The 24,165-nt window shown below is 25.1% G+C and overlaps 1 protein-coding gene across 1 annotated transcript in view; it reads left to right on the forward strand.

The window, feature by feature from the left end:
* Positions 1-24,165, forward strand: part of LOC112591371 (hemicentin-1-like) — a 184,078-nt gene that overhangs the window by 124,286 nt on the left and 35,627 nt on the right. Inside the window, 1 exon segment of the mRNA XM_025335178.1 lies at positions 19,681-19,905. Within this exon segment, the coding sequence (XP_025190963.1) occupies positions 19,681-19,905 (225 nt within the window).

Genomic DNA, 24,165 nt, shown 5'->3' on the forward strand with positions numbered 1-24,165 from the left:
TAATGAAAATCTAATTTGTTCAAATTAACAATCGTAAAATTAAATCCTATACTAAACAGAAGTGTAATATATCAACACATAACATTGACAAATACAAATTTTTATTAACATATACTGCATATGTATAATATATATCATAGTTATACTAGCTTTGAAATAATTATCTATTATTTCAAACTTTCAAAGTCATATATTTGGTAACGAAAATGCTATGTGTCATTAAATACACTAAATAAGTAGTTTTTTATTGATCGATAAAGTTATGTCTGCTATAAAATTAGATGAGCAAAACATTTTTTAATAAAAAGTGAATTGTGTAGTAAAAACAATTTACTGGTAAAATTCTAATTATCAGTTTTACTGGAATATATTTTAAAATATTTTGTAAAAGCAAGACAAATGTTTATTTCTGGATAATAATTATTAATCAAATTGTGCCAGCTGACATCAAAGTTTAGCTTCTCATTAAAATTGCATACCTTCCAATTTGCTTCCACGTCGTTTATTTATACAAAAACACAATTTAGGATTCAAATAATGTGTCTGATGAAAGCATCATCTTCGAAGTTTCGTCTTTCTTGTGAGATATCTCAAACTCATTTAAATTTCAAATTATCCGACCTTACAACTATATTTTAATAGTTATCAATCACACTGAATAAATGAAGGAAACAAATAATTGTGTATACGTCATAGTATGACTTATCAAAATGTTATAATTTGATGAAGTGACTATAAAATTGTGGTATTGTGTTATTATCCATTAAATATACGCTATTTTTAAACATGAAAAAAAAAATTACAGGTTTATAATAACAGCTATATTATGAACTTAAATTGCGTATTTTTTAATATAACAAAAAATATCACTTTAATAAATTCGCATACAAATATACAATGCTACATTTCTACCATAGATTTGTTTGTTAGTTATAAAAAAAAAAACTGAAACTGCTTATATTTTCTATTGACATGATGGTGTATATCATCTTAATTAACAAGAACGGATTAAATTAATTTTCTATTTCAGTCATTCGTTGTATTTGTATATTCAACTTTTAAATATAATTTACCCAAATATGTAAAGGAATTTATCCGTAAATATAAACCAACAAAAATTTAGTATAATGATATAAAAAACAATTTAATAGGTTTTTCGTGTTATTTTTTATTATTTATTTATTTTATTTTTTTTTTTCATAAAATACATTAATTAATGGAAAACAGTAATTGAACTCTCCTTCCAATTTCATCATCTATAGTATATTTTATTAGAAAAATTCGAAAATAGTAATTTCTGTAGTTAAAGAAACAGGATTTGAAATTTTCCGAGCTTCCATAATGTTATCAATGTAGGAAAATCACTGGGCGGGAATTGGGAAGCTATCAATCACATAAATACAGCCTGCAAGATTCCACCAGTGCCTGGTAGTTAAAAAAAAAAACTATTAATTTATCAATTTACAATTTTATACCTGTTGTAATTTTGGTCTCTCATAAACTTATTAATTAATATAGTTAAATAAAATATAGGTAATTATTTAACTCTATGAATATACATTAATAAATGCATTATACAAGACATTATACAAGACATACTTAACCTGACCAACCATACATATACAATATAAAAATATTGTATAATTATTTCGATATCATATCATTTAAATACAATAATAATTGCTTAATATTCATTTTGTTCATTAGTCGATTCATAATAATTTTTAAGTTATTTAATTTAAAAAATATTAGCTAAATAGAGTATTAAATTGTAATTTCAGCAGTTGTTTTTAAATTAACATATATTGTTATTGACTATTCAGAATCTTTTTTTTTATATTTTTTCACACTTGTCTTTTTCACTTAGTTGGTATTTTTTCCTACTTTTTTAGTATAAAAATCATTAACTTTATCTCGAGTTTCTTTACTCTATATTTTACAGCTTAAAATCGGTGAAATCTACGGATTAACTTGCTGTCTTTCGTGACTAAATTGATAAATTACTCATAGGATATTTGGAGAACATTTAATGGTAGATTCATAAAAATATCACTGGTACCTCTATTTTTTTCTGTAAATACGTAGGTACTCTCATAATGCGTTTCATTTTTACTCATTTTTATTCATTACATTTTCTGAAACACATTGTTTTTGTGCTAAATATATGTTCAATTTTTTGTCTTCGAAACGTAACTACTATGGTTGATCTTGGATCTTTTTCTTGGTAGGTATTGCTTTGTGGTACAATTTACCTACCGAGCAAGTATCTATAAAATGTCTAATGGCTAGAAATCCTGGATAATCGTATTCGAGTACTGTGTTCGACGCTATAATAATCGAGATCAGAATAATGACTACCTAATAAATGAAGAGTATGCGAATCAAAATTGCAAAATTCCATGTCTCGTGATCTAAAATTCAGTGGTTCACAACCTTTTTAAAATCACTAATCACCAGATGGATTTTTAAGTAGAATTTTGCAGTATTTTGGGTTTTAGTTCAAAAAAAAATAAAAATATTTTTCTAAACACTACGCTAAAAATATAATTTTTTCTATACGATATGAACCGGTACCCTTTTATCACTGCAGTTGAAAACCATTGCCTTAGATAACTTCATATACAAATTGCATTCCAAATACTTGGATAGATTTACCCCCTTATCATAACCTCCTTGTGAAATTCAATTTACAGATTTTTTTATTCCCCTAAGGATTTGGCATATATTACTTTATGCGCTCATTTCTCTTCGAGTAGGTACATGACTACGTATGTAGACGATGGTTTTTTTTATGACTGACAGCATTTTTCGGTCGTAAAAAATATTCAAAATAAAACAAAAAAATAATAATAATAATAAGACTGTCGACTACAGTTTACAAAGGAATAATGCATTTGTGCGTGTTTTTAAGCAGCAATTGCACAATAGTTGCTATTAAAAACATTTATATTTCTAACCACAATGAAGCTAGATCGTATAAAGTGGTTCTGTTGCGTGTCCAATGTTAAAATGATTTGATTTAGTTTCAAACTTTTAAACACATACTAATAATTATTTTAAAGTTAATAAATGTTAAGCTATTAAAAAAAAAAAAAGTATATCTCTGATTCTATCCATATCAGAAACATGATCAAATTTTAAGTAAAAATCTACTCAGCATATAAAAAAATAAAACAATTTTACATTTATAACGGTTATTAAAATGGATTTTTTTTTTCATGATTTCACACAGCAAAATTCAAATCATATTCAATGTTTATGTTTATTTTTTTGAAAATTTACATACATTTTCAATCATATATCCCAAAGGATAATATGACCTGAAAATGTTTAGTTATGAAAATTAAATTTTGAACGATCTATTAATTAGTAATAAACATTGTCCAGATAAGCTGAAAACTATATCAATATTTTTGGGGGTATTTTTACTTCTCTATACTATTTTCTCATCAATAAAATAAATATTTTAAAATTTAAATGCTTTTAACTAATTATTTTAAGATAAAGAGTATTTTATGTTAAAAGAATCACCATGTATTTATTTTTATTTACTCAACTTAGTTCACATACAACGTAAAATAATATTAAACCTATAAAATATATTAACAAAGTAAATGTAAGCAACAATTTCTCAATAAAATATTAATTATAATGAAATAATGTACAGTGTACAGTTTATGTAATCGTAGTGTATGCCTATAAAAGTTTTACCCTTACTAGGTTACAAAGAGTGCAAATATTACAATTGGTTATAAAAATGACCCATTATTACAAAATTATATTTACAATATTAATCAGTTTAAGATACTTATAGTAAAGTTTTATTTTAATCAGTTTAATTAGGAATGTTTAATCAATACAATTTTATTTCATAATTTTTCATGTTGATTAAATTTTACAATATCTACAACTTGAATAAAACAAAATGCAAATATGAGAATTCTATTTAAATAAATGAACAAAAAATTATTTTAGCACAAAAAATATATTTCTTGTTGACGAATATAATAACTGATAATTTATTATTTTTTATTTAATTACGATAAAGTTGTATTATTTTTGAATATATATTATATTATACTAAAAACAGTGTTGCCAATTGCTATTTAATTGAACATCAAAACTCTAATTTTCAAAATAGGTTTTGGATTATTTGAAACGTAAGTTGTACTCCAAATATTATCATTATGGAAAATCCATTTGGCCACAAACAATTATTGTCCACCATCTAAAGATAATGGTCTCTTTTATATATTATATTACATAGACAATCTGTACGGTAAATATCGTGTATTTCTTTGTCACGACTTCTACATTATCTTCTATATTAGTATTCATGTCATTATACAATCAGTTCATGTAGCAATTTAAAACCATTATGGAATTAAAAACGATTTTTACTTCACTACACGGTCTAGTAGAGCATTTGAGAAAACGAAACAAACACTAATTTTAGTGATACCACACTAGTAAATGGTAATTATTATTTGTTCTTAACATTTGATTAGTGTTTATTTTTTTTTTAAATAGCAAAATACTATGGATTTTCGTTTATGTTCTGAATGTCGTATCAAATTATCTGTTTAATGCAATGTATATTTTATTGTTTTTTCAATAAAAAACAAACAAATATAAGAGTGATGCCGTACTGACTCAAATAAAAATTGATAATTTATACCTATATAAATGCATAACGTAGTATCATCATAAGGTTCAGTATAGACGAGCAATTATTTGTTGAATGTGAACCAATAATAAGACTTAATTATATTCTATTATGTCTTCTGCAAATTTTATTGAAGTATTGTATAGTAAAAATTGATTATGTAATACAAAACCACTTAAAAAATTATATTGTTTTTAAAAATCACAAAAATTAAATATAATTTGTTTTTTCATTGAACTCAACTGTATTTTTTTAATTAATCACTATGGGGCACAAATGTTTGTTTTATATTAACGTTGAACTAAATGATTGTAATTTTTATAGTTATTTTTTTTATTAAGCTTAGGCAACTAAAAAATGCTATTATTTATATACAATGTATTTAAAATTCGTCCAGTGACCAAAAGTTCTTAATTTATATGTTACAAAATTTAATTTTTGATTTTTAGTGATAGAAATTTTTCTAAACATGGTTTATTTAGTTAATAGTATTTTTAAGAACATAGAACCATAATAAAAGTAATAAAAACAATTTTCAGTTATAATATTATTACTTATTAACTGATTTTTATGACTTGTTACTAAATAATTAAACAAAACCGTGAAAGGTTTTTGACTTAAGGTATTGAGTGTACCTACCTATCATTATTGAATAGGTAACTGTAATGTACGTATTAAATTGTAGTTCAAATAATTCAATGATAAGACATTTTTTAATATATTTAAATTTATATTAATACTTTATTATTCAATTAGTAATAAAGTGAATAGATTAAAATATATTTTTATAAAAACAAATCGTATTATGATATTATTTCATACAATATTCGTAGCTATTATTATTAACTCACGAGGTAATACTAAATGGTACACATTTTTATTATTTTTCCGATTATTTTGGAAATAACTTAGAATTTTTTACATTTAACCTCAACTAGATCTAATTTTTTACTAGAAACTACCTTCAAAGTTGAAAATTAAAGCAGCATTACTACTCAAAAATACGATTACACAGTTGGAGTTTATTTATTTTGGTTGAAAATTTGGGTTCTTTGATATTTTAAAAGAATAAAAGGCAATAAATTACCAATACCAACTTGACACTCCTTAAATCCCAGAATATATCCAATTAAAAAAAAAAAAAAAAACAACAACAGCGTATATTAGGTCATAATTAAATACAAAAATTATATTAGGTTTTACTATATTATGTTATACACAAAAGAATGAAAAAATTACAAATTTAGCCCATCCTGTCGTGTATTTCGATATTTTAATTAGTCTACGGGAGACGTTTCACCTCTCGTTTTATGAACGACGAGCACGTGCGGGTTCGTTCGATTGTCCTGGCGATGGAGGGCGCCGAAGACGTAGCGAAGAATTCTGTCGTAGTTGAATAATTGAGACTGACGTTTTACGAAAGGGCCGGAAGAGAATCGCGCGAAATGGTCGTTCTTGTTAGCACATTAACACGGGTACAAACGAAATATTTCACGGGCGATGGGATGAGTGACAGCGGCGTGACGCGGGCACGAAGCGAGTGGGCGGCTGGTTTTAATATAAATAGCCGAAATTATTTATTTCGCTGGCATAACGGTGTTCGTTAAAATCCGGTAGGTACTCGGGCATTTTTGACGACTTTAAGAGCCAAGTAAAACAGAGATAAAAAAAAAAAAAAATAACAATGATCATAAAAATAATAACAAAAACGGACCGATGTGCAGCGGATACGGCGTTTTAGTCCTTTTAATTTTAACGTTCGGCCGCGACAATCGTGTGTGTTATGCGTAAGTGGTGCAGACTACGACCCTGCACGCCCGTACGCCGTATTATACGGGTTTTACTTTCAACTATCGGATTAGGAATGAGACTCCCGCGGTACTCGAGCAGTAGCACGCTACACCTGCCGTTGCTTTGTGGGTGTAGTGTGCTACCTACCAAAAAACTTTACGAATAAACTTTACCGTATTTAATTAATTAAAATTTATCAAACTAAAACTCACTTAGTGTATTGCTGACGAGCGATGATCATCGTTGTCAAGTATTTTATAATATTAATTTACGTCATTATAATATAATATTATTTCTACATCATCCCGGAAAATTTCTAATAAGTCGTGTTGCGTATAAATGCGGACCGTCACCATTTTTCTTTTAATTTTCGATCTAACAAATCTGTCGCTCCGACGATCTTAATGCCGTATTTAGTTTTGACACGTCTCCATATTATTATATTGAGTATAGATTGACAGTTTCATGATGATAACCTATTTATTTTAACGAACTATATGCTCGTCATTGATCTGAATAAATAATTATTCCTAATTCTATTTTACGATCATTAAATTGATATTTGATACGCTCAGTACCAAACTAATTCAACAATTTCATTTAATGGTAAATCTCTGATATTTTTACCGTTTTTATCTTATATTAAAAAGGATATTTTTTTATTAAAGAATGATAAGTTTGGGAACTTTTTTTTTTTGACATCGTAAATAGGTAAGTAATTTTTGATAAATCATCATTCGAATCCCTTTTACGATTATTTTCTTGGTATTCTTTCAACGTGTCTCCACAAATAATACCATCTTTTAATTTATGACAACTACCAAATTCTGGTAGCAGGTTTATTTCTTGAAAATATTTAATACATATTTCTTCATTAGATATCAAATTCCCGTACAAATAGTACATTGATTTATTCATTATATTATATTAATAAAAAGATATTAAAAAAAAATTAAAAAAAAAAAAAAACACATAGGTGAACACAACATTAAATAAAATAATATAATATCTAAAAGTAAGTTATCGTGGGTCTTCGTGGAACTTTATCAGTTTTAATCTTAATAACAATTTATTTTCCCCAATTAAATAAAATAAAATAAAAAGAACTTCGGTAGTTAGCATATTACACGCAAACAATTTTTTGATAGGTAGCATTTTTCGATAGGTAGCATATCTAACTCAATCTCTGACGAAGAGACCGATATAAACCGCAAACATCGTTATTATGACAGCAGTAGTTGTGACATATTCTATTATTATAAATAATACATTTTTTTTGTTACTTTTTTTTTATAACGAATCTAAACCTTTAAATAATGAAACCAATCACAATAATACGGGACTTTAAAAATAAAATAATACACCATTAATTTTATCAAAACAAACGAAATATTAAAATTTAGGCGAGTATCGTTTTATTCTGTCAATAATATAATAATATATATTATAAAGCGTCAATCTGTAAAAGTTTTTTTATTTTTTTTTTAATAAACAAGATAAACAAAGAAATATATTTCCTTTGTTAAAATAAATTAATGATTATCAATGATAATTCTCGTTTTAAATTTACAAAAGTAATAGTATTACGATGAATCTTTAATTACATTAATTATATAAGTCTTAATACATTTTGATAATCTGTATATATACATTAAACGTAAATTATTACATTTTAAATATAAGGTTAATTTGATCAGAAACTTCTAAATTGCTTTAAAGTGTATATAGATCACGAAAAATAGTAAGTTGCAATGCAGTTTTATATAGACATCAATCATTTTCTATAATAAATTAAACAGTGTAATATGAGTTCACTACTTTTATGCCAACTAGGCTTAAGTGAACAAGTATTATATTTCCTTATATTTCCGTAGAATTTAGGAATAAGTATGTACCTACTTTACCTTGGAAAAATGAACATCGATCAATCTATTTCTGAGTGGTGACGATTACTGTAACCAAAATATTGCAAAAAATAATATAAATAAAAATAAAAAAATAACTCAAAATTTGTTTTTATATATGATTTGCATTCTTAATGTGTATAATATGATTTATAAGTAAGTATAAATATAGTAATATTTATACACTAATTTGTAATAGGCTTTTTTAATTATTGACATCAAAAAATATCAAAATTATAAGTTTAGAGTAACGCAGCGGCCGTTGTAGACAACATAATATCTATGGTAAATAGTAGTAATAATTAATAATTAAAAAAAAAAAAAAAAAAAAAAATTGAAAATTCGATGGATAAATTTAATAATTGTATACATATTTAAAATTAATGTTTCTATTTGTTAATAAATATCATACTCTTACTCTGTGTGTTTTTTAGTAGTAATGCTGTACATATTTTATTCTCTCCGGTTAGTTTGCGCACGAGTTGTTACAACAAATTGATTATATTTTCGATATTTCGTCGAATTCATATAAATCGAATCAAATACATTTCAACGTTACCCTCGGTTATATTTTACAATATGCTGTGCGTATACGTAGGATGTCATTGTAATCGATCGAATGAAATATGATTATTTTTGTTCGTACGAATACACTAGCGACATATTACGTACGCCGACCGAGGCTACCGGATCTGACCGAACGTTTCCTAGTAAATCGGGTTATGGTCGCAGGGGGCCTATAACAATAGGTATCTGTAATATACGTATTTGCTCAAAGAAATCGAAAAATGACGTCCGGTTGAAAATCTTTAGTATTCTCGGACTACTCGTATATTTATTTCTGTGCCGCATACGCGTCAACTTTCGAGAAATTTAAGTACCAACCCAGCGTATATGCGCTGTATACCTATATGTGTATTACATTAGCGTTTGAAATCGATTGCTGTGAAACATAATAATATTTTTCAACTAATTTCGAGGACTGGTCCCTTCAGCTCCTTTCGCTGAACACACCATTTTACAACAATTTCCGGAGACATTTGATTCTTCTTCACATATCCTATAGTTTTCTTACATATGACGAATTACAACATGAGCTCCTCGCGTGCACTAAACATACGAGGTAGTTCACCAAGCATGATCACCCCATATGTGAATTTAACCAAATTTTGATTTTTCGAGCTTTTCAATATATTTATTCTAGATATATTTTCAAATAATTAGTTTTTATGTTTTTAGTATTTAATGAGTGTTCTGTGAATACTGAATAGGTATACTGCAATACCATTTTTTTTTTTTCAAAAAATGAGGATAACTTTTTATTTGTAAAATCTCGTCCACAGAACATTAGCAATAGACATACCGCACGGTGTAGGACCTGGATTTTATACGTTAATTAATATCGTACAAGTAAAGATGCGAAGAAATGATTCATGATTTATAATATTTTGGTCAAAAAATATTAAAACTGACAACCATGCATTAGTGAATTAATATGTAACTGTTGTTTTGACTATTAATATTAAGACCTTAAAGAAGTCTTGAAAAAAAGATTTTAAATTTGCAGAGTTATCACTATGCAAGGAAATAGGCTAAATTTGACTTTCTCAAATTCATTAGAGTAAGGTTATTGAATAAAATAACGCCATTACTACTATTTTGTAGAGGTACTGCAATATTACTACACAGAGTTTTTTCACCCACATTCTTGTAGAGGTACTGCAATATTACTACACAGAGTTTTTTCACCCACATTCTAATTTTGTTTTTTCTCGACAGTCGAAATAGTCAACAACACATGATTTTTAGAGTAGTAAATCAAGAACAGACGTCGATAACGTTATAAAATAAAGGGAAAATCCCAAGTTTAATTTTCTCACTATTTATACTTAGATACCATATCAGAAAATCTCTAGTTTATTCGAAAATGATCACTCTGAAAAGAAACATGGTAAATTTGAAATCTGATAAAATACGTTTTTTCTCGAAAATTTACTAGAATTAAGTCTGTCAAAATACGTAAGACTTACGATTTTCTACGATATACAAAACATTATACTGTCACTGATCTACTTCTGTGTACCTTATTGTTGTGTATTCGTAAGCCACCTCAAGATGATAATATTTTTCGCGTCAGTTACGCTTTCACTAAAGAGTAAAAGTGTACTGACATGCATGGGTTGTACAAGTGCTTAGGTTATCTGATTTATCTTTATAAAATATATAGTTTATTTATGTTTACTGAAGTTTACCGATAAATTATTTATCGGTTAACCCTTCGTTAGTGTGTAGTTGATATTTTTCGTTTTTGAAGTGTTGTAGTTTATTACACCTTATAATTTTAGTCAAGTAGTATAAAATTTTAAAAATTAAAAAAGTAATTTTGGACCTTTATTAAACTTTAATTTCTTGATGGCTGATTAACATAAAATCATGTTATAATGTATGATGTTGAATAGTTGAATTATTTTTTATTTTTTTCAAATAATGTATTTGCTTTTATCAAAATTATTTAATTGGTTTCACTTTATTCATAAATTGTTACATCATTTCTTTAATACTATTTTAATAATTTGGTTATAATATTGTGTATTACTTCGTTTTTATATTTGACATGGATTTAGAACTGATTTATTGCAAACTTTAAAATATGAGTTTTATTTTTGAAGAAATGATTATATCATGCTATTTAAATTACAAAATAAATTTACGGTTTTTCCGTATACTAATGGTACGGCACTCAAAGCAATGTATAATAAATAACATATTGGCATTCTGTCTCCGAAACATTAGCTTGTTTTGAGTATTAAACCTCAACCGATAAACAATAACTATGACAAGAAAATGTAAATATCCTGTAATTAAATTCAATGATAAAAAAATATTCGATCTTAGGTATATATTGCAAGGGAAATATTTTAAAAATCTTATATAATTGGAAAACTAAAAGCTCAATATCACATTTTCTAAATTATAGATTCTTCTAAACACATGCCAGCATTAAGTTAGGTGATGAAAAATAATCATCTAACTTTCATAAGTGTTATCCAATAAAGAAAAATAGTGTAAAATATTCGAAAAACAAAAATTATAATAACGTACATTTATAGATTTTATTTTTAAATTCGTTGTATTTTAATATTTTTATTTGTTTCTATTTGATTTACGGTACGAAACATGATTAAAGTACTTATAAATTTATAATATAAACGCATTTTTATACATTGTTTGTATTAAAATCAGATCACATATTTTGTTTTAAAAATTTATTAAAAACTTTCAGTTATATCATATTAATCTGATTTTTTTTTTATTATTATCGCCCAAATAATTTGGATTATTAATACAGTGATAACAATAGATAGTTTATATTTTCTATGTATTCATTTTTTGTTCTCATTTATATCCCTGTATCATTCAATGTGTATCAGCATTACAAAAATAATATAATTATTTAATTAGATAAGGTATTGTATTGTACTAGTAGTTAAATTTTCTGTAAACTCATGGAAGCTATATTCTTTAATTCAACATATATTACATTTTATGGAAAACTACAATGTCATTAAAATGGTTTTAAATTAAAAAAAACATATTAATATTACTTGAATTATTAACATGACAGAGTAAAATTTATCAACAGCTGAAAACAATACGGCATCGTCACTTCGTCTTTTTTTGCGGCATTTGAACATTTTAATGAAAATACGTTACACAGAGTTCAAAAGAATAAGAAAATTCTATATTCAAAGTCTATAAATTATTTTAAAGGAGCTACGTTGATTTACAATAGTAGTAGAAATACGGGTACCGTTAAACCGTACATTAAAAAAAAATTAGCTTTTAATGAATTTAAAAGCCTTGTAAATGTGATTTAATATTGTAGTTACGTTTATTAAATTTAAGTCTTTTATACAACATCTTTGAAGGTTTTAATTTAACTATTTATAATAGGATTTAATCAAATTAAAATTATTAGTTACATACTTATATGTTTGGTTTGGTCATCAAAAGAGGTCATTTAATTTAAAAGAGCATACTATGTCTTATAAATAATTAGTACAACTTCATAAATAAACATTTTAAATAACGTTTATGTAACATAATTAGTTATTACGAGTACCTACAAAATTATTATCGGATGTATTGAAAACAATTATTAAATTTATAAAACACAATAATATTGATCAAGAGTCTTTGCGAGTTTTACAGAAGAATAAAATATATTTGAATAATATTCTGTATAATGTAGATCATAACGATATCTTGAATGTAAAATGGACAATCATTTATGTTTTACGACATAGATCCTATACAGATAAATGTCTATACTTTTTCATTGTAAACGTTTGAATAACATATTGGCCTTATCTTATAATACTCTGCATACCATTTATTCGAAGAGTATACTGGATAAAAATCATAACATGTTTTATATTTAGAACTCTTATACTCGTCGTGTGTTGATGCAAGTAGTTTTTCCAAAAGTCACATATAAAACAAAGTATCTTATTGCCGTAGCATCTCTTATAATTCTTTTGACGGTAGTGTCTTGCATTCTATACCATATTATATACACTCTACGTGCCACGACCATAACCTCAGCTATGTTTAAAATAATATTGGGTAGCTCGCAATCATGTGAGTATATTATCTCAAATCAAAAGATTCTCATTTAAACTTGTAAATTTGTTGTTAAAACGCAACACTCTTTTAATAATTAACATATATGGGTATATGACCTTTAAATAATTAACATATTATATGGACCAATTAAATTATAAATCGTATAAGAACATTAAAAATTTAGTGCGAATAATATATTTTTTATAAATAACATATAAACCAAGATAAAAATATATTAAAATTAAGAAACATTGACCGCCAATTTTTCTATGCAGCTTTTATAATTTATAGTTGTATACTTCTCTGCACTCTGTTCACATTTATTAATAAATAATTAATAATTAATGATCATTATTTTTTCTCGTTCAATATCATTTCGTGTTAATTTTGCTTAAAGTTATAAAATTAAAATGAATACCTCAATAAGTGGTTATTGATAATATACATAACACAGCAAGCTTGTATTATTAAACGATAGGTTAAGTGTTTAATTTTGCAATTTTATTTTAACCTACGGTGCACTTATAGCAGCGGTTCTCAAACTGTGGTACGCGTACCACTAGTGGTACGCGAAAGACTACATGATGGTACGCGGAACTGCGGAAGGCCGCATGGTGGTAGGATTTTTAATCATCAGTGGTACGCGACTGATTGATAATATACTTAAGTGGTACGCGAAATAAAAAGTTTGAGAACCGCTGACTTATAGCATTGGTGTTAAAGCTAATTGAAATCGATAAATAAACTATTATTAAAGGTTAAATGATATTTTGCCCCCAAAGAATATTACATATTATTTTTATTTAAATTTTTTTTATAATTTAAATGGAGGTTATGATTAAGTGTTTTTGATGTTATATAATAATATGTAATGTGTATAATTTCACTTCAATTCCAGAGCTCGATAATATTGAGCTTACGCTATATAATTATACTTCTAACGTACAAACGGTAAGACGCAATTTGTTGTCATATATTCACCGAGAATTTTCAATTATTCTCGAGTAACACACATACAATTCATTAAAACATCTGTGTAATCTGAATATCTTAATATAATAATTGATAATATACGAACGATGACCACGACAACTTGAGTTCCCGGCGGTGCCAATGTCCACGTTATTATTGTATAATTTCCTATACATCCGGCTAAAAATTCGTCCTAAAACCGTTTTTCATAGTAATAATAATAATATAATAATTTATTGAATGAACGTCCTAATATTATATTCGCTTATAATATATGTTATGTGCATAACTTTATCATCTCTCGGCCGGTTGTCACTGGCTGAAAGACCGCGATATCGATTTGGCGGTCGTGCCGTATTATTATAATAATAAGAAATAACGCACGTTTATATGTATGATATATTATCATACACACGCGTGATATTATATATATTATATACAGAGATGGTCGTCGTGTTCTTTCCGTTTATCTGTATTATCTCCACGCCCCACGGTAAAACGGTAAAACCACCCAGTATAATGTATAAAATACGGAAGATATAATAATAAAAATGTCGACGCTCGTTATACGGCCAATGCTATCGACGGTATCCTCGATCCGTCCATTTTTCCACCCGTAGGGGTATATTTTTCGTTATACGACCTCCGCGATCGTAATAATAATAATAGTAATAATAAGAAGATAATATCGTCGCGTGGTTTATATAATATGCGCGAGCGGTAAATAACCCAGAAAATCTCCAGTTATTTGTCACCCTAACGAACTATATATTATTATAGTCTCAACCCTCTGTAAGACGCGTCTTATACAGCGATAAATATCATATCAGTAATAGCATATCCAAAATTTACTCATCAGTAATCTGCTGCACGTTACGAACCAAAACGATCGATTTAGTGAGAAACTATGATAGTATAATATATTATTATTATTAGGTCGTGCGGCGCGAGTATGTAAAAAACTGATCTGACACCGGCCATGCAAGCTGGACAGTCTAAAACATAATATGTATACAATATTTATACTTATAATTTATATACGCAAAGTCAAATTCACTTTTTTAGGGACCTAAAGAATTAGATCGTTAGCTTTGAACTATTTTATAACCTGACTACAAAAAAAAAAAAAAAAAACAATATATTTGTATTTTGCGTATTTTCAAATCAAGTTTTCTCTTTTAGACGTCATGTTTGAGGCGATGATGTAAAACGAGAAAAACAATCGATTTTCATCACGTACGACGAAAACCAATATGACTCGAGTTCAAAAAATTGAAAATTGAAAAATCGCACGAAAGTGTTACATGTGAATATAGATCCTGTTTTCGTTTTAAAATGACTTTATTATTTTTGGAAAATTGTTGCAACTACACGGGATAGAAAATCAAATAAGCTGAGAATTATTGTAGGTATACGGAACTTCGTTATTTGGTATATTTATCGCTCATAACTTTCACTGTATTTAAAAATACTACAATATTCGTATCTATGTTAATGGGAATGGATTAAGTTTAACATCTCGTGTATTCTTAGGTTATAGGTAGATAGTAGTTACTTAAAAAATAAATAACTGTTGAAACGTGTATCGTACCTTGTAATTTATACTTAGTACACTCTTTTTAAGCATATTTAAAAATTCTAAATATTCTAGTTTTTTATAGTTTTTTAATTATTTTAGCTTTAATCAAGAGTCAATGATTTCGAATATATTTTTAAAATTCCTTATTTCAAATATCATTATAATATAAATTTCCTCAGATTTTTTAATATTTTAACATGAATAGTCTTCGTTGTCGATTGTATGAGGATAAAACAAAATACCTAGCTATTTATTTTCATAAAAGAACAAAGTGTTTATTTATATTATATTTCTTCAGTAAAAACTAAAAATTCAGAGATAAATAATATTAAAATGCAATAACTATAGTATATATTAAATGCTAAACTAGTAATATAGTTCTCAATATGATTGATTTTTTATAAATAATAACGAATATTTACAAGTATCTAGTTATTACTCTTTTCGAATATGCTAATGGCGATCGAAACGCTTTGTGCGATTTGCATTTATACGACACTGAAATGGATAAAAATGTAAACAAAAATATTCTACTTTATAATAACACTGCAAAATTGCTTAGGCAGGAATGATATTCTATAAATTAAACGCAAGATCAAAATCCTATATGAACTTATATTAAATAACAAAAAAAAGTGAATAATGCAAAATGCATTATATTAATATAAATAGAAGTTTAAAAAATCTCTGTGTAATATAGACGCTGTTATATTTTTCAATGTAAGATTGTATCAGTAAAAAAAATCCCGTTAACTGTACCGACTTTTTTTTTTTACTCAAAATCATATTTTAAGTACATAAATCACAAATTATATTTAAAAATAAAATGTAAAACAATATATGACACGAAGAATAATATTTTATAAGTACAATACAATATTTATTATTAATTTTCTAGAAATTAAAAAAAAAATAGAATACAATGATAAAATATAAATAATTAAACAATGTATCTACCGTGGGTTTTCCCAATAATTTTTGTGATGAGAATAACAGTCGTTAAGGAAAATACACTGAATACGATCAGTTCATCAGTTTATGTCAATCCGTTTGTTAGTATCGTATATGTTTTCGTTTTGCGTTAATATAGTTAGTATAATATTTTAGAGTAAGTACAGTTTTTAAGAAATCAATTTTTGATTTTTTAATGAAAAATAAAATAATATTAAGGCATATTTTAGAATTTTTGCACATTTTTAGAGCATATATTATAGTTTTTAAAGGCATAAATGCGTTCATATTTTAAGGTTTTTCAGACTATGAAATCTCAGCTCTAAACATCACTATTAAATATTATTCATGTTGATATTTCGAATACTTTGATAACAGTATTTCATTTTTCTGTTATTTACTGAGAAAAAAGTATAGGTAATTCATACTTATTATATATATTTTATCATTTCAATCGAATCATTAATACATTTAACGGAATTTCTTTGAGCTTAAATTCATCCACATAATACATTGTTATTCAACTATAATGTACTGATGTATTTATTATCTTACATTCCTAAATATATATTTTATCTTTAACTTCTAAATTAAATTAAACAAATATTCCAATAATAAATTTAAAAAGTTGAAATTTCTTCGTTTGATATTATTAATATTTTATTTGTTTGTTTTATAATGTATCTACTTTTGAACATATTAAACTCGTTAAAACCCATTTAAAACAACAATTACTTAATGAAACAAAATAAAACTGGCTTTTAAAATATAAATTGGTTCATTAATAATTATAAGCTAAACAGTAATGAATAACTAGTTTAAGTTCATTAATAAAACATAGTTATTTAATAAATTTAACTTTTAAATGTATTAAATAACTTAATGTTGTATTAAAACATAATTTAGTATGAACAGATTATAACTATTAAATTATTTATAATATTTGTTTATAATATTACGATAAAATACATGGTCTGTATGAAATTACTACCTATCAATTATTACAAAACAGTATTTTTCATATACATGCATTATATATATATATATATATATATTTATATATACAAACTAATAAAAAAATAAAAAATCAATAGTTTAAAATTAAATGTTTCTCAATTTATTAAGTGGTTCTATTTTTGTATCAAACTATATAGCATGTAATATAATATTGAATCATGAAAGTTTTGTTGTTGTATCAAATTTATATCGATATTTACATATAATGTTATTAATATAAAAAATTATATTAAATAATATTAATAGGTACTATATAAAATATTTTACCTGCTAGAATATTATATAATATGTAAGTACTTACAATTTTTATTTTTTGATAAAATATAATATAATTTAAATAATATGTTTACATCCTACATATATATATTTAATATACACTGATTGCACTGTCTATCTTAGTGTATTTTTGGCCTAGCCTGTTACCTATACGAAAAAAAAAAATCTATGAAAATAGTATTTTGCAATTGTTAGTTAACACCATAGACCTAGTATAAGGTCTATGGTTAACACGTATTTGTTTGGTTGGTTTTTACTTCTTTTTTATGATTACTAATTGGTAATCATGTATATAATTTATTAATTGTCATTAAATTGTTACTTATTGCATTTCAAATAATATTTTAATTTTATTTATTCATAATTAATAAAATAAAAATGTATACTCAGTAGGTGTAAAATTATTTAAAAATCCCGTCAAACTTCGTGTTTAGTCAATTTACAATTTAACACGTAGTATTTAATATCACTTAATTTTTCCTTTTTGACGTAAATAATTAAAATTCTTTATAAAAGGATCATTATTGCCAAAACGCAAATAAAAAAACGTTGTTATTATTTTTATTTTTATTTTTTAATTAACAACTATTTTTAGGTTGTTTAATCAATACTAATTTTTATTTCATTTTAACAGACTATGTTTTATAAAACAGAATATTAATACTGTATAATGGTTTCGTGTTGTCTTCTGTTCAGGGAATATGTTCAGAATCTTTTAAACTGGATAGTTATTAGTTGACTGCCTAGAGAAGAAATATAGACCACTTGTTACCGAAATAAAATCATCATTAAATAGTTAATACTAAATAATATTATTTACTACTAGAAATTATTTATATTTTATAACCAATTGTTATCATTATTTGATTATAAAAAAAGGCTATTTCAATCCAAGATGTATTTATTTTTATTTTATTTTTTAACTAATATTGTAATTAAAATTTAAATTGATAATAAGAGACAAAATAATATTTTTTTAAGTTTTGTTTGATTATTAAATATAATTGTATTATAATTTTAATACATGAAATGTATTATAAAAACAAACAAAAAAAATCAAAAATTTATGAAAATTTGATTTTGCAGTTTAACGATATTTATGAATTTTATAATGATGGAAATTAGTCAAGTATGGTGTTTCGGTGTTTTGTTAGGTTCGGCCTGAAGATTTAAATTTATTTTGATGTTATTATGAGTTTGGCATTCAGTTAAATAGTGTATGATATGTACTATACATGTATTTCATTAAAGAGATAATGGAATTGGTTCATGCGCATTTATTATTAGCTTAATTTCGTTAATATTTTTAGTGAAACCTAACGGTTTTGATCATCCATTCACCGTGGTGCAAAATATTTGAAATATTGCTATAAATGATATTATGTACCTACCTACTGTATGCATATTAAAGTATATAATAAATTAAAACCATGTAAATATTTTGAAATATTATTCTTACAAAATATGACCATTTAACTCTATGTTATTAGATAAGCTCATGAAACGTGAATTACAACATTTGAGTAATAAAACACTTTTAGGCCTATGACTTTGAGCTAATATCAGTTTTATTAAAACATATCCTTAGATACGTAATTGTAATTTGAGAAATTTCATAAACTAAGGTTATGGTTAAATAAGGTTTTGTATTAATTTCTCATTTTAGATTTATTTGACAAGGCGTCTTATCTGTAACTATAATTAATCCTAACATTACCTAACTGACTTCCCCTCCTTCTCACTATGTATATATTATTATTATAAGGGAAGTTTATAATTTACTGAAACTAGTAACATTTTTATTATATTATTTGTAATGCTTGTGATCATTTCACTTTTAATTAAAATAAAATAACTATGCATAATTATTATTAATATGCAATAATTTTATTCTACAGGTCGCCCGGAACCGAAAGTCAGATGGTGGCGAGGAGAAACGTTAATGGACACCGGAAATGAAGGGATTCCCGGACAATTCACGGCGTCATCATCATCAGTTAAACAAAACGAAATGACTATCGAAGCGCTGAGCCGATACGACCAGGGAGCTGTGTACACCTGTCAGGCTTCCAATAGCAACTTGTCTGCCCCCGTCAGTGCCAGCGTCACAATCGAAATGTACCGTAAGTACATCCATCCATTGAATCTTAGATAATAATAAATATAATAACTACCTAATAATTAATAGTATTATCATTAAGCAGTGCTAACTCTAGGCATTTTATAACCTAGACAATGATTCCAATAATAGATAGTAGATACCTATTGTCTATTGGGTAGATGAATCAAATCTACAGTAGGTTATTGAGGTACCTAATAATAATTGTTAGGTAGTTATTTAACTTTATGGGTTACATTTGACGAATTGGTTGACTAAAACAAATTTTTGGTTTCGGATTGAACCCCAATTTATTAAAAATGTTTTTGATTGTTTCCCTGTAATTTGAAATAAGCAACCATCGCCCAAAATCTATGTTGTTCACTTAATTACTATGAAAATCACTTGTGGAACAAAAAAAAAAAATAAATATTTTATTCGGAGTATTATTAGATAAATTGATTTTATTCAATTTTTTTTTAATAAACTTTATACAAAATTCGATTATTGAAAAAAAAAAAATTCTGTACAATGTTGGCTTTTATTTCGTTATTAACTTAGTTTAATTAAGTTAAATTAAACCCAATCATTAGTTTGCTCAGCCTCATTCATACTCGATTGAATTCGTATAATAATGATTGTGTTATACTATGTTATACTGATATACTTATGGTCCGGAAGTAAACAAAGTCACACCACATATCCTTTATCAATACTACATAACTGCAATTATTTAAATTTGACTCACGTACACACGTACACATAAAAAATATAAATAAGTAATCGATTTTTTTTATTGCCATTTTTGATTGTTATTTATATCTATACACTCAATGAATTAATTTTCAAACGTTTAAAATATGAGAAATATATAATTTACTATATAACATAACGTTATGAGGTACGTTATCAAAGTCGCATTACATAACGTTAATGTTTAATTAAATAACATGTTTACGTAGAAAAACATGCTTTTGGAATTTGGTAAACTGATATTGATTCTTCATTAAGGATTGAATAAACAGTAAATGAAACGCTTTTTTGAATTTTTTAAATCTCGTCATATCTTATTGTATGATATATTGGTATTAAATATTAAAAAATAAACTAATTTTTCTTCTCTTTAAACCAACTTTTCAGTACTAAGTACTTCAATAATGCCATCTTAATTAATTCTGTAGTAAAATTAATCCTTTGTATATTTTTATTAGCTTAAAATTTATGGGATTTACACTAGCAGCAAATGTTTGTAATTTTATTTATAATCTAGATTCACTCTAATTTATAATGGTTTAAATGTAATATTTTTTGTAAATATTAAACACTACTATACTATTGTGCAAAATAAATTTCAAGAATTGTTTTTCTTCCACATTAATAATATTTTAATATGTTAAAGTCAAAACGTACATATTATAATTTAAAATTCAAACGTAGATTCAAGACTTTTATTCAAACTATTATTTATTTATCGATAATTTGAATAAATAAATAAACACAAAATATCTAATATAAAAGTTCAATATCACCATCGACACGATTTATAAATTTAATTCAAGCACTTTTCAATTGTACTCGAGTATGTTTTACCATTCTTTCTAAACATAAATGTTTTATTAATGCATATTATTTACGCTTTGTTTATTATGTTCATTGTACATAAAAAATTTACATTTCATATAGATGAAATATTTGTATATAATACATACTTCTATATTGGCATATACATCCTACAGTCGTTTTATTTGATTTGGGTAGGTAGTTTAAATATACGTATTATCTGCATTGTTTTAGTCAGCAAAGTCAAATACACAATAAAGACCTGTTTCTTTTTAAAAGTTAAACGTTTTAAATCCAAAAGAATAGATAAAAAGCATTATTTTTGAAATGTTTATATAAACTCTAATGTATAAAGACTTAATTTTAATCATTTTTTTTTTTTTTTTTAGTTGTTATAATCATTTAACAAGAAACTTTAATAATAATGTAGAAATTAAACATATTAAAAATAAATAAATTATGTAATAACAATTATATTAAAAACTATAGTGTCTACTTGCGTAGATTTTGTTTTCAACTTAAAGATTCTTTTTAAACTCTAGAATGATACTTAAAATATCACTTTTTTAAATTTCAAATGGAGCGATCTATTGTATCGGTTTTATAATGATGTGTATATCTCTATTTATTTATTTTATTACCTTTTAAAAATGTAAAAATGTTTTGAATTTCAAAACAATCAAGTTAAACAAAAAAATATACAAGGAATAAAATGACATTCTTACTCAAAACCAATTTTCAGTACAATTGATTTTGTATTTTTGACGTAACTTAAAAAGAATATTTGAAGATATTTGAAATTTTTACCAAAAATGTTTAGAAATATTTTCTATTCGTTGTATAGTTTAAAAAAATATACTAATTCATTTTGAGATATTTATAATTTATATATATTTAAAATTTATATTTTGTAGAAAAACTAGATAATGCATTAGATTTCTTATAAATTACTTTTTTAGTAATTGAAAAATATTAAACATATTCAGCCACGATATTTTTTATATACTTCTGAAGTTAGAATTTTGATAAAGTACTTTAACACCACAAAAATGTATAATTTACGTAGTAGTTTAGAAGTCATAACATTTTTTAATATTAATACCTAAGACTTGAAAATATAATGCAGGTCACCTTATGAGATACTACAACTAGAATTTAAAAAAAAGGTTCAGCGTAATTTCACAAATGTTATATATATTTATATATATATCTACTTAATATTTATACTTAACTTCTTTTTTTTTTCTGAATCTCTTCAGACGTATGGGCAATAATTCGTATACTAACACATTATTTAAATTAAATTAAAATATAAACACATCTGTGTTCATTTTTCAGTCAATAATGTCAGAACTTTATTTTTATAAAGCTTAAAATATTTTTAATTTATGAGAAAAACCTCGTTATAATTTAAAACTCCAATATAATAATACTTGCTCAACTGCGTGCAGGAAAAAATAAAAACACATTTGAAATGAATATAAACGACCATTGTTATTCATAGATTTTTAGTTGTTTGGTTTAAACAAAATACCATTATAAACATTAAATATTATACAAAAATAATATCATCATTAATGTTTACCATTTTAAGATCTCGATTCATCCATTATGTAGAACAATAGGACACCAATGGTTTATGAATTCGTTATGCACCTACTAAAATTATATTATTCTATTTGTTTTGTTTCAACTTTTCAGCTATCAAAAATTATTAATGAATGTAAATTATAACATAAATATATGTGTATCATACTTTAATCATCAATATTGTAATTCAAAACAATCTACGAGATTTGCGTTATGTTCGATAAGTTATCTTACAGTAATTATTTGGTATATCGTATCTGAAGTTTTTGTATGTGTTATATTTTACGATAATCAAAAGATTAACTTGGATTTTTAGTATAATAATATGGCCATTCATTTATATGTATATTAAACTTGAAATGTTTGGTTATACTTTCAACATCAGATTTAAGTATGAGTTATACTTTCGATGAATAAACTTGTAATTAAAAATAATCATCCATCGTTCTCCATTCAGTTGGTATAAATTACTGCGACCCGTCATGTTACGTCACGTTGTCTTGAAATGACACTATTAGTCGAACGAAGTGAAGTAACGAAAAACTGTCATTTATAAAATTAATTATTTTTTACCATCTATAATAACTCTTAAAAATAAAATTATATTAAAGAAAAAAATAATTACTGGAATATTATTTTAACTCTAAAAGTATAGACAAAATTTGAGGAAAAATATCTTTACAACCAATTGTTGTTATAAAAAATATAAAAATAAAATACTTGTATTCCAGTTAAATTGAAACGTAATTTATATATAGTTGGTACTCGACTTTTCGATTTCCTCGAGGCCATACCATTATTTTATTTCTGATCTATATCACATTGCTAGCGACATTTCAAAGAAAAGTATAATACATAATTGCTATTATTTTTATTTTTTTTTTTACATCACCTAGTAAATTTTTTAATGCAATTGTTTTAAATTTATATTTTTATGAATATTTGATCAGCATTATGTTTCTATAGACTAAATCAAAATGTATTCTTTGTAATACTTGAATACACTGTTCTGAATAAAAATAATTTAATTAATAGTCATAATACGTATCTAAAACAATTGATTTCAAACATTGAACATCCACAAAGAAAACTATTTAACACATTTCTAACGATTCTTAAAAAACTTTATATTTAT

The sequence above is a fragment of the Melanaphis sacchari genome, unplaced genomic scaffold (assembly GCF_002803265.2).
Source record: "Melanaphis sacchari strain LSU unplaced genomic scaffold, SCAv2.0 Contig132_pilon_pilon, whole genome shotgun sequence".
Taxonomy (NCBI): Eukaryota; Metazoa; Arthropoda; class Insecta; order Hemiptera; family Aphididae; genus Melanaphis; species Melanaphis sacchari.